Source organism: Balaenoptera musculus, chromosome 8, assembly GCF_009873245.2.
Source record: "Balaenoptera musculus isolate JJ_BM4_2016_0621 chromosome 8, mBalMus1.pri.v3, whole genome shotgun sequence".
In the NCBI taxonomy this organism is placed as follows: Eukaryota; Metazoa; Chordata; class Mammalia; order Artiodactyla; family Balaenopteridae; genus Balaenoptera; species Balaenoptera musculus.
Window position 1 is genome coordinate 71,411,475 of NC_045792.1, and position 13,487 is coordinate 71,424,961.

General features: G+C 40.1%; 1 protein-coding gene across 3 annotated transcripts in view; it reads right to left on the reverse strand.

Moving 5' to 3' along the window:
• Positions 1-239: 239 nt before the first annotated feature.
• The window catches only part of TSG101 (tumor susceptibility 101), a 50,091-nt gene continuing 36,843 nt past the window's right edge, over positions 240-13,487 (reverse strand). For 2 of the 3 annotated variants that reach the window (XM_036860939.1, XM_036860938.1), the window contains exons 9-11: positions 3,387-3,589; positions 1,873-2,112; positions 249-582 (exon numbers count right to left, since the gene is read on the reverse strand). In XM_036860939.1, the coding sequence (XP_036716834.1) occupies positions 493-582; positions 1,873-2,112; positions 3,387-3,589 (533 nt within the window). In that variant the 3' untranslated portion in view covers positions 249-492. Of the gene's footprint in view, positions 583-1,872; positions 2,113-3,386; positions 3,590-13,487 lie in introns of all 3 variants that reach the window. The other variant, XM_036860940.1, reaches the window with a different exon arrangement.

Sequence of the window (13,487 nt, forward strand, 5' to 3'; positions counted from 1 at the left end):
CACCCAGGACCTTTCACAAAAAAAGTCACTCAAATCCTTCAATTTCAAATATTTGAAAATTTAGATTTCTATGTGGTATTATTATATCCCATATTGAATAGAATTCACTTTATATGCTAGAGGATAAATAATGCTAAATTTCAACTCACGATGGATATTATACTTTGCTAAATTAGAAGCCGAGCTTCTTATTTAGGTTTCATATATTTTTCCTAAAGATGTTCAGTAAAAGAGAAAAATTATGCAACAAATTTTATTTAGCATAGTCAGTCCCTACATTCAGCACAAAAAGAGTTTACAGAGGATAGAAAGTGCATTAATAAAAGCCAGTCTTTACCAAAAGAAAACAGAAAATATATTATTGATTCAAAATATTTTACACTTGAATGATAAACTGCAATAACTTATTCTGGGCACCTACTGATATAAGAGAAAGGAAGAGAAGAAAAGAATGCTTTAGAAGAGCTCAATCTCCAGCTGGTATCAGAGGAGTCAGTAGAGGTCACTGAGACCGGCAGTCTTTCTTGCTTTCTGCATTAGTGCCCTCAGCTGGAACTGTTTACGGGACAGAAGACGTACATGCTGTGAAGGGGGAAAAAGTTTCAACAGTTTAGACTGGCTCTGATCCAGGCCCAGGCATGAACTATCAGACAGTTTGTAACCTAGGTGGGAGCTAAGAACCTAAACTCATATCAACTTTCCTTTGGAGCCAATACTTTATTACATGTGGCTTTTTAAACTCACTGGATTGATGCTGGCAGGTTGTGTTAAGGAAAGTAGTCTTCTGAGACCCTACAAAGGCCTTCTTCACAGGGAAAGCACCACATTGCAGGATCTGGCTCAGGAGTTCAAGCTGCACTTGAGACAACCAAGATGGCAGGGAAACTTGTACTATGATCCTAACAAAAGTTACAAAAAACTTTTGTACAAACTGTGACTGTTTGTTTGTCCCCACTTGGCTAAAAAAGGGGAAGGGCAAGGATGAGTATAGCACAAGGCCAGCTTTTGTCCAGTGCCTGGCAAACAGCATACCTCTCTTGCCTCTCCATGTGTATCTTTCCCTAGGCTATGCCACCCAAGCAGGGGACAGTGTACAGAAAGGAAGTCCTCTCTAGGGTCCCAGCTATTCATGTGCTTGCACCAGGTCCAAGAGTGGTTTGGCCACACACTCATAGTAAGATAGGCAAGATCAGCAAGCAACCTGACCAGCCTCGCATGTGCACTGAAGCATCAGCAGCAGCTGTATTGAATATCCAAAGGCTGCTATTATTCCTAAAGCCATGCTCTTCATGACCCAACAGAGAGAAGTAGCCAAACTTGGCTTACAGATCTTCATGTCTGTACAACAGCATTAAGCCTGGAATAACCTTTATTCAGAAGGGCTCTATAACCAGCAGGGCAAACCCAATACTTCGCAAGGCTGTTTGATCTCGGAAAACAGGTATAAAACTATGCAAGTCTAAGAAAATTAACAGAGGAAAAAAACAAAAACAAACACTAAGGGTGGGGCAGTCAATGATCTCAGTTTAAATGATGTGACCTGAAAGAATCGATGGAAATCTGACTGTACCTCATGATCCACCCAGGCACAGTAGTAAGAGAGAAGGATTACATTCAGCTTGATGCTATCTTGTGGGGTGGGGAACTGCAGCCACTAGCCCACTTTTCTTCCCCTACTCAGATGATTCTCAGCCCCCTCTGTAGGTGGGAAGACACTGCTCACAGCCATTTATCTCACTTGCTCTCTTTTGGAAAGACAAAGAATTTTAACCCATCTCCTACAGAGAAACCCTCTTGATCTGTGGTTTTCAAGGTCAGTGTCTCTAAAACACATGTTCCAAAACCCTGGAAAGCAGAGCGAGGAAGACATACCTTCAGGAAGACGTCCAGGTCTATTACTCCCCGCCTCAAGGCTTCTCCCAGGTAAAAGATAGTGTCTTCAATAGCATTTTCCTCTGCATACAGATTTAGGATCTGTTTGTATAGTGGGGCTGTGGGAATGATAACTTCATCAATATCATTGTTTTCAGATTGATTTTCCATTTTCTCCAGAGCAGAACTGAGTTCTTCATCCTTCTTTCTCAAAAGTTCTATGTTTTTATCAACCTCAGCCTGAAAACAGAATAGTCCAAGCATGATGATTTTATATTAATTGTAATTATCTGCCTGTCAGACATCTACAATTCAACTTCACAGAAAGACTTGCTAATAAAACAACACTTAAACAACTCATGGATGAGATTCATGTACCACATTAGTCAAAGTTAGAGGAAAAGGTGTGCTCTAGCATGCTGAGTGAAAACAGGAGATGCTAAGCTGAGCACTTTTGGTGGCAGTGATAAAGCTTGTCACTTACCAGTGACAAATGATACTGCAAACTAAGCCATCAGACAGGACACTTTCCAGCAGGAGGTTCCTTACATGAAAATCATAAAGGAGGTCCTTCTTTCAAAACAAGTGGGCATTTGCCTCAGAGGAATAACTTTCCCCAGTCTGTACAGACAATTTAACACATAGAACTCCCAACAGTTGAACTTTATTCACAAGATACAGCAGGTGGTGGTTGCAGGCTCTGAACTGTACTGGTGTCACTTTCCTGAACTTTTGAAAATAGCTGGCTATTGAGAAGCTCACTTTACACACTAGAACCATTTTATTAGAGTAATGTGTACATACAAATCACTTTCTCCAAAGCCCTCAAACACTTAATAACTCTTTACCCTTTCATCAAAAATGTACACTTGCTGAAACAAATTCTCCATCACAGGAATGAAAGTGAAGAGTGAAGCTGGCACTCAAATTATGCTAGTGCCTCTACATCACTAAACAAAAGAAGTCACAGGGTTGACTTACATTGACTCTTCAGGGCACAGCAGTCTGATAAAAATGTGAGAAAGCTTAAGAGCTAAAGGTTGCATACACTATGGGTTATTAAGTTAGAAGGGCTCACCAAAGATACTTTAAATATAGTTCAAACAACATTTGGAAACAAAAAAGAACTGACCCTTAAGTTTGCACCCAGGGTCTGCAGATCTTTATCACGACTTAGAGCTCTCTCAAATTCTTATTTCCTAGTAACTGTCTGGTAACATCAAGCACTCAAACAGTCCTCCTTTGGGTCAAAACATTATCCCCCGGGGTGAAGGTGCAAGCAAAAATCCTCTAAATACATCCACTCCCCAATCAAAGACTACATTCCAACCACAGGCCGCATTTTTTTTTTAACAAAGCTGTAGAGGAGCTATGTGAAAATGCTTAAAGGCGTGTATAATTTTCTGAACTCTTAACTATACCCACAATGTTCAGGGTAACCACAGTACATACAGAACAGTTTGCCATGGCTACGATTCAATCTAAATAGTGCAACTATTCAATGAGTTACTTACTACTTCTTGATCTAAACGGGTAACCATTTCTTCCAGTTTCTGGTGACCTTTTTTCAGGTCTTCCTCTGTTCGTTTCAAGGCATTGAGCTCTGCCTGAGCACGATCCATTTCCTCCTTCATCCGCCATCTCAGTTTGTCACTGACTGCTGAGATGAGAGAGGCTCGGATAGTGTCCTCGCTGATTGTGCCATCCCTACTGGGACCTGCAGGAGAAAAAGGCAGAAACACTTGCTTATTTCCCAATCTCTTTCTGTTCCTTTCACAAGAGCCATGACAAAACAGAACAAAATATATGAGTCAACACTTTCAAAGTGCGAGGAAAGAAAAATTTTATGTCACAACTTCATAAAACATAGCATTTAAAATCTGAGTTGATTCAGAAATACTTTCCCTGCAAGAGATTACTATTAATCCATATTTACCCACTTTCTTGCCTTAACAGCCCAAACAATTAGCTATTTTCTCAATGAGGCAGAGGCTATATCCCTACAGATTACAGTTATTCCTAAATCTCCAACAAATGGGACAACAAATTTATACCAAGGTAAAACATTTGATTCAGGTCAAGTCTATTCTCAGGCTTTACTGCTAAGCTGAAGGAGGAAGGAACCCACTCTAGAGGCCAGTAAGACAGAATGGGCAGTTTCCTTAAACTAATATACAGGTTAACATGGCTTCCCTTCTGTAAGACTTTTACTCCTTTACCCTTTAGGAAAAGAACAGGAAAGAGCAGATGTGCAAAAGAGAATGCCATCCAAAAAATTCAACAGCTGATAACATTCTGTTTATTGTCAGATTCTTTTCTCTCCCAAATGTACCTTCCTAATCAGTGTCTTATATAAAACTTACTCCTCAGATATTTTCTTCAGAAGGTCCTCCTTTTTAACATAAGTATGGATACTCTTTATGACTGTCAGTGTTCTTTAGTTAGGGTCCTAAATCAGCAAATGATAAATGGTATTTTGATTTTCAATTATGTTTGATGATGGAATACACATGGGGAATTATACTTACCTTTATTGCTTATAATGAATAAAGAATGATTACAGACTAACAGAAAGTATCGCTTCCACTTTGAGCTGAAAACTGTTATCACCTTGACGCTGAGTTCTGCTTACTAGGGGGAAAAAAACCCCTTCAAGTCCGTTTGTAAAAATGTACCCAGAGTCTCACCACTCATGTTCCCATCCATTATAGGCTCCTTCCTGGTACCATGCAAAGTTGACTGTTTCTACAAGGAAACTGCACTGTCCAAACTACACCGCAACCAGCACCACCTGTGCTCTTCAGCGTCCTATCTGATCACGACTCTCGCTATTCCATACACTGGTCTGGTCACTCTACTTTTTGTGGTTTTTGATTCGTAAAGTTGTTTTCTCCCAGAAGCTGGTCCATACCCAGGATACCCTGGGTGCTTTTCTGGGCTTTTGTAAATGACACTGGGAGACCTTGGAGTTCTCAGGTGTTACAGGTTTCAAAAAAAGAGTCTAAATCTAGAGTTGTGTTTTTTTTCCCTCTTTTTCTTGTTTCCACCACAGAAGAACTATTTTTTTTTTTGACTTGGGTTCTATTCTTCTAAAGTGAGTAAAGACAGTGTCTCCCACGGCCAGGTTTTCCTGAAGAGTGTCCTTCGTCCATCTGTCCTAGGGACACTGCTTGTACATGGTGAAAGGAAAAGCCCAGTATCAGACTCTCCCGCTAAGAGTCTCCCTCTTTCCTGTTAGAAACCTCCTGCTGAGGGGAGCCCAAACAGTATCCATCCTCCAGTGTTTACAAAGAGGCAATTAATACTTCTGATTGATTGTTAAAATACAAATCCATACATTATATGCTTTTCAGAGTTCACTTCTGATTTTACAAAAATATGTCAGCTTATTATTTCGTATTTCTGAGAAGCAAAACTATTAACTTTAAGACAATGTGTGCTTTGGAATTCAGAGTTGTAAAGCCAGAGGGCAGCCTGAGGTCTTGTTTTTCACATCCCTGGCCTCTCAACACCTGACTTTTCCAAAGTGTTCTCGTCAATTTACCAGCTACTGTATCACCTCTGGGCTCATTCCACTCACATTTTCCTATTTTCCTCTCTGACCACCTCTTTATTCACAACCTCCTGTATAGACACTGGGATGACTCTAGCAACCTCCCCAAATTCATCAATTCTTATCTCCACTCATTCCTTTCCGTACCTTCGACCTCCCTTTCTTCCACTCCTGGTCCCAGTATCTCCCCCCAGTCCCAACTCCTTGCCCATCTCTCTTAGTCCTGTATACAGGCTGCCTGCCATGGCAGCCTCTCTCTCATTCTGTCAGATCACCAGGACTTCTAATCCCAAAGGCCTCGCCTGCCATAACCTAACCCAAATCCTCAATCCTTTGGATTCTTTCTTAAAGCCTTAAGCCCTCCTTTTACCATTTTCCCACAAAGGCAAAAAAAATCCTCAGAACATCTTCAAAGATTGAAACCACCAGATGGGAGTCTTCCACTCTCTTCTCCCATTCTGCTTTGGAACACGAATCCTAACCCTTTAATTATGTGCTTCACTCCTCACCATTCAAAAGTACTCGCCTCCCTTTCTCAGCAAGACAACTTGCTTTTCCTCTCAGTATGATTTAAAGACTTAGCTGTTTTAGGCAAAACATTCTCTGATATAAATTGCACCAATGTTTCCTTAGGTCGGTCTCCCAAGGCAATAGAAATAAAAATGAAAATAAACAAATGGGACCTAATCAAACTTACAAGCTTTTGCACAGCAAAGGAAACCATAAGCAAACCGAAAAGACAACCTACAGAATGGGAGAAAATATTTGCAAAAGATGTGACCAACAAGGGCTTAAAATTTCCAAAATATACAAACAACTCATATAACTTAACAACAAAAAAACAAACAACCCAATCAAAAATTGGGCAGAAGACCTAAATAGACATGTCTCCAAAGAAGACATACAGGTGGCCAATAGGCACATGAAAAGATGCTCAGCATCGCTAATTATTAGAGAAATGCAAATCAAAACTACAATGAGGTATCACCTCACACCAGTCAGAATGGCAATCATTAAAAAGTCTACAAATAAATGCTATAGAGGGTGTGGAGGAAAGGGAACCCTCCCACACTGTTGGTGGGAATGTAAGTTGGTGCAGCCACTGTGGAAAACTAAAAATAGAATTACCATATGATCCAGCAATCCTACTCCTGGGCATATATCCAGACAAAACTATAATTCAAAAACATAACATGCACCCCTTTGTTCATAGCAGCACTATTTACAATAGGCAAGACATGGAAACAACCTAAATGTCCATCAACAGATGAATGGATAAAGAAGATGTGGTATATACATCCAATATATACAATGGAATACTACTCAACCATAAAAAAAACACGAAATAATGCCATTTACAGCAACATGGATGCAACTAGAGATTATTATACTAAGTGAAGTAAGTCAGAGAAAGACAAATACCATGTGATATCACTTATATGTGGAATCTAAAATATGACACAAATGAACCTATCTATGAAACAGAAACAGAGTCAGGGACATATAGAATAGACTGGTGGTTGCCAAGGGGGAGGGGAGTGGGAGAAGATAGGAGTGGGAGTTTGGGATTAGCAGATGCAAACTAGTATATATAGAATGGATAAACAAGGTCCTACTGTATAGCACAGGGAATTATAATCAATATCCTGTAATAAACCATAATGGAAAAGAATATGAAAAAGAATGTATATATAACTGAGTCACTTTGCTTATTAACATCATCAATCAACTATACTTCAATTAAAAAAAAAAGACCAAAAAAAAAAGACTTAGCTGTTTATTTGTACAGAATTTATGCCAAACCAAAATCTCTAGTTTCTTATATCGCGCTATTAAGTCCTAAGTGAGAGCAAAAAGGGGTAATTTCTACAAGTTTAGAATTTTGTGCCCAAAGGATGATTTACAAAATAATGACTAGTGGAGATGGTATTTCATTAAATCCCCATTTTATGATAAAGATGCATTAACAATAGGAATTTTAAAACTTGTTTCTAAAAGAACTTTCTTATTATATCCTATATGAAATGGTTCCTGTGAGATACAACAAACCTTCTCCCAGAGATTGGGGAACCCAAATTATATGAATATGGTTAGGTATTCAAATGTGTGGTCAATCATATGCAGCAGTTAGTGTCCCATTTATCTGTGTAGGAGTTATCTGAACTAATACAAGCTTAAGGGTCTTTTTATAACTAGTCTGGATTTTTCACACACAAACATATCAACAAACTTTGTTAAAATTACATTAAAATGAATCAAGGGACTTTCCTGGTGGCACAGCAGTTAAGACTCCAAGCTCCCAATGCAGGGGGCCCGGGTTCAATCCCTGGTCAGGGAACTACATCCCACATGCATGCTGCAACTAAGAGTTCACATGCCACAGCTACGGAGATGGCTGGCCACAAGTGAGGAGCACATGTGCCACAACTAAGACCCGGCAAACCCAATAAATAAATATTATAAATAAATAAATAAATAAAATGAATCAAGTTATACTGATGGTGAATTTTCAAAAACCAATTTTAAAAAACACACTTAAATCCTGGAATTTACATTCTATTTCTCTTATAAAATACGTTAAGGCAAATGCTACAATACAGGACCAAGTAAGTCCTTCCAAATAAGTCTCCAGCTAAAGCCATTAACAGTCAAAATGGGAATCAAGCTGAGGCAGCAGTCACCTGGCTTTCTATAAAGGTCACAGTTCACCCGAGGAGGCTAGAAATGCCAAGGTTAGACCTAGTCCTCTCCTCTACCACACATAGACCTTATTATACAGTATATTTGAACACTAAATCCATCTACTTTCTAAAGAAACAAACTGTAAGATCTGAAATGTGAATGCCAAGAGAAAAACCCAGATTAAAGTTCAAAATTGAATGAACCATGACACTTTAAGAGGTTGTTTATATAAACAAGTAAGAAAAACATTTGGGGGCTTCCCTAGTGGCGCAGGGGTTGAGAATCTGCCTGCCAATGCAGGGGACACGGGTTCGAGCCCTGGTCTGGGAGATCCCACATGCCGCGGAGCAACTGGGCCCGTGAGCCACAACTGCTGAGCCTGCGCTCCGCAACAGGAGAGGCCGCGATAGTGAGAGGCCCACGCACCACGATGAAGAGTGGCCCCCGCTTGCCGCAACTAGAGAAAGCCCTCGCACAGAAACGAAGACCCAACACAGCCCCCCCCCCAAAAAAAAAAAAAGAAAAACGTTTGGTAGAAGATTCTTATTCTTGATCACTCTTCGAACAAAAAAATCTTTTTTTTTCTCAAACGTCTTAAGAGAAATTTTAATATTCTTTATACCTGCTATCACAAGCCTTGGATTAATGAGTTTGTGGCAAACTGCCATACCTCAAGTCCCCACACATTCGTTGACCTTTACTCATGCAGAGTCGGATTTCAGAAGTGCCCTTCTACAATTCCAGATTAGCAGCAATTGAAAAGGTAACACAGATTTTGAGAAACAATCCTGAACAAAAACTTCATTTAAATGTCAGATAGGATCCAATCACTAAACTTAATCCTTAGGAAATAAGACGATTTTTCTACTATTAGGAAACCAGTACTCTACTCAGTGGATCTGATAATTCAATGAATAATTTAGGCCAGTATCTTCAAAGTACACTGGCATACACTACCTGATTTTAGACCATCTTTAAACACTTAAAGATAATCAGTTTTATTTATCTCCTAACAGTACTTACTGATGAGCATTACTTCCTACAACTCAAAAAGGAGCTCATTTATATTAGAGAAAGAACCCACGGTAACCCCAAAGAAAAATACAAAATAACTAAACAGTAACTTTTCTGATCTTACCTCTAACCAGCAAAGTGAATCACTTGCCCCCACCCCCAGCATTTTTCCTTCCTGAAGTTACTTGCTCAAGACCCACATAATGATCTTTGGTCGGGCATTTGTGCTACAGAGCAAACTATGGAGCCTAAGCAATCTGAAACGGAAGATTATTGACCCATCTACTGAGAAACTGGGTCAAGCCCATGTGGATCACTGGATCAAGCCCATGTGGATCACTGGATCAAGCCCGTATTACTTCCTTTTAGAATAAAAACAGAAAATCAGGTCAATCTCTGAAATAGGAGAAACATTTCAAACAACTATATGAGCAGAGCCATTCTGATTTGTGCTATTAAACACAAATCAGGCAAATTCATTAAGCTGCTTACAAAAGGCTTTTATTTATAGTCTATGAATATATAAACTTCTAATACTACTGGCCAGGCTCTGGGCGGGCTATGGAACTTTCTTCCAAAGAAATCAGGGGACCTCAATTTACCTTTTAAACACTATTAGAGCAGTACTCTTTAAACTCTAGAAAGTTTCTATTACCACAATCAATGAGAAAAAGAAAAACATCAGCAGGTTTACACTTCTTGAAAATAAACACACAGCACAAAGATTTAGATTAATTTACATAACAATTCAAGTTTCAAAAGTGGAGGTTAACTATAGACCTTATTAAAATAGATGCCAAAGTAGTAACTACTTCAAAAAAGAAATGGTGCTACAAAATCATTCAACTATCATAATCATGAAAGATGCTACTAGCAGGCTTAAGCACAAAGGCCAATTAATCTGAAGGACAGATTCCATCCTTTAAAACAAAATGGGTCAGAATCAAAGTCATACCTTAAAATTATTTTGTGAACAAGAACAATTTAAGAATCTACCATGTTAAAGAACAAAACTGGAGGTATCATGCTCCCTGATTTCAAACTACACTACAAAGCTTTTCAGTAATCAAAACAGTATGGTACTGGCATAAAAACAGGCACATAGATCAACTGGACAGAACAGAGAGCCCAGAAATAAACCCACACTTATATGGTCAATTAATCTATGATAAAGGAGGCAAGAATACAGAATGGGGAAAAGACAGCCTCTTCAATAAATGGTTTTGGGAAAACTGGACAGCTGCATGCAAAAGAAACTGGACTTTCTCACACTATATACAAAAATAAACTCAGAATGGGTTAAAATTAAATGTAAGACCTGAAACCATAAGACTCCTAGAAGAAAACATAGGCAGTACTAGGGATGTAATGTACAACATGATTAATACAATTAACACTGCTATATTTTATTTATTTTTGTTTGTTTATTCATTTATTTATTTATGGCTGCCTTGGGTTTTCACTGCTGCGCACAGGCTTAGCTGCGGCGAGCAGGGGCTACTCTTCATTGTGGTGCGCGGGCTTCTCATTGCAGTGGCTTCTCTTGTTGCGGAGCAAGGGCTCTAGGAGCGCAGGCTTCAGTAGTTGTGGCACGCGGGCTCAGTAGTTGTGCTTCACGGGCTCTAGAGCGCAAGCTCAGTAGTTGTGGTGCACGGGTTTAGCTGTTCCGTGGCATGTGGGATCTTCCTGGACCAGGGATCGAACCCGTGTCCCCTGCACTGGCAGGTGGATTATTAACCACTGCACCACCAGGGAAGTCCTACTATATGTTATATAGGAAAGTTGTTAAGAGTAAATCCTAAAGAGTTCTCATCACAAAGAAAAAAATTTTTTTTTTTGTATCTATAGGAGATGACAGATGTTCACTAAACTTACTGTGGTAATCATTTCATGATGTATGTAAGTCAAATCATTATGCTGTACATCTTAAACTTATACAGTGCTGTAAGTCAATTATATCTCAATACAACTGTAAGAAAAAAAAGTTAAAAAAAAAAAAAAGAAAACATAGGGAGTACTCTGACATTGGTCTTAATATTTTTTTGGATATGTCTCTTCAGGCAAGGGAAACAAAAGCAAAAAAAAACCCCAAAAACCAAAAAAACAAAAACAAACAAAAAAACCAAATAGGAGACTACATCAAACTAAAAAAGCTTTTGACCAGCAAAGGAAACTATCAACAAAATGAAAACGCAGCCTACTGAATGGGAGAAGATAGCTGCAAAAAATATCCGATAAGGGGTTAATATCCAAAATATACAAAGAACTCATACAACTCAACATCAAAAAACCAAACGGCCTGATTAAAAAATGGGGAGAGAACCTGAATAGTTTTCCAGAGAAGGCATACAGATGGCCAACAGGCACATGAAAAGATGCTCAACATCACTAATCATCAGGGAAATGCAATCAACACCACAATGAGATATCACCTCACACCTGTCAGAATGGCTATTATCAAAAAGAAAACAAATAACAAATGTTGGTGAGGATGTGGAGAAAAGGGAACCCGTGTACACTGCTAGAAGGAATGCAAAATGGTGCAGCCACTATGGAAAACAGTATGGAGGTTCCTCAAAAAATTAAAAATAAAACTACCATATGACCTAGCAATTCCACTTCTGGGTATTTTTCTGAAGAAAACAAAAACAGTCATTCGAAAAGATATATGCACCCCCGTGTACTGCAGCATTATTTACAATAGCCAAGATACGGAAGGAAGCAACCTAAGTGTCCATCCATAGATGAATGGATACCCCTCCTCAGCGTATGTGACCACATCCTCTGTCCCCACACTGGTCCGAGCCACCATCTCAGACCCGGATTCTTGCAGTGGTCTCCTCGGGGTGGGGAGCTCTGCTGCCACCCTTCCCTCCCGGGGTCTGGCACAGAGGCATCTGTTAAAATAGCAATCAGATCAGATCACTCCTCTGCTCAAAGCCTGCCCGTGGCTCCGCAGCTCACGTAGAGGAAAAGCCACAGGCCTCCCCCTGACCCACAAGGGCTTACTTGAGCCAGCCCTGTTTCCCCTCCGACCCCATCTCTCTGTGCACCCCTCACTCACACCACTGGGCTCTTTGCAGTCCCTTGAACCATAAACACACTCCCACCTCAAAGTATAAGGCACAAAAGCCTTTTTCCAGTCTTGGAGAGAACTCTTCAGGCAGAGGCAACAGCAGTGAACAGATCTCCAGGTCACCATCCAAGCGAGCAGAGCGCGGATGGGGCTGAAACAGCAAACCAGTGTGTTGGGGCTCAAGGAGTGGCAGGAGGCCAGTGGTGTGAGCAAGGTGGATACAGAGGAGGTGAGAACAGAATGCAGTCCTCACCCTCCAGGTCTTCCTGTGCCCCTCTTTCGTTTGAATGTTCCTAGGTAGCATTTATCTCCATCTGGTACATTGTATACTATGCTGTAAGTTTGTTTTCTGTCTTCCCCCATTGAAATGTAAACTCCATGAAGGCAGGAAGTTACTTTGTGTTGTTCTTACTCCTGGAATGTAGCAAGCACTCAGTAAATATATGTTGAATGACTAAATGAATAAACAAATAACTGAAGAAAAAAACAGATGAATGGATAAAGAAAATGTGGTATGGGCTTTCCTGGTGGCACAGTGGTTAAGAATCTGCCTGCCAATGCAGGGTACACAGGTTCAAGCCCTGGTCTGGGAAGATCCCACATGTGGCAGAGCCACTAAGCCCAAGCGCCACAACTACTAAGCCTGTGCTCTAGAGCCCGTGAGCCACAACTACTGAGCCCACGTGCCACAACTACTGAAGCCCACGTGCCTAGAGCCCATGCTCCGCAACATGAGAAGCCACCGCGATGAGAAGCCCGCGCACTGCAACAAAGAGTAGCCCCCGCTCGCCACAGCTAGAGAAAGCCCGCGCGCAGCAACAAAGACCCAACGCAGCCAAACATAAATTAATTAATTAATTAATTAAAAAAAGAAAAAAAAAGAAAATGTGGTATGTATTTGTGTGTATGCGTGTGTGTGATGTACTGATGGTACATCCTCTGATGAACTTCATAAAGGAGCCAATTTGTCCACTGACTTTCTTCACACGTATATTCATAACATGTAGAGGTTTCGTTGAGTGGGACCACACTTTTCTGGGTACCGTACTGGACCACACTCTAGTAACATTCTTGAACATTTGCTTGATAAATCTTTTTTTTAAAGATTATTTATTTATTTATGTATGTATGTATGTATGTATGTATGTATGTATGTAATTTATTTTTGGCTGTGCCGGGTGTTAGCTGCGGCATGTGGGATCTTTGCTGCAGCGCATGGGCTTCTCTCTAGTATGTATGTATGTATGTATGCAATTTATTTTTGGCTGTGCCGGGTGTTAGCTGTGGCAT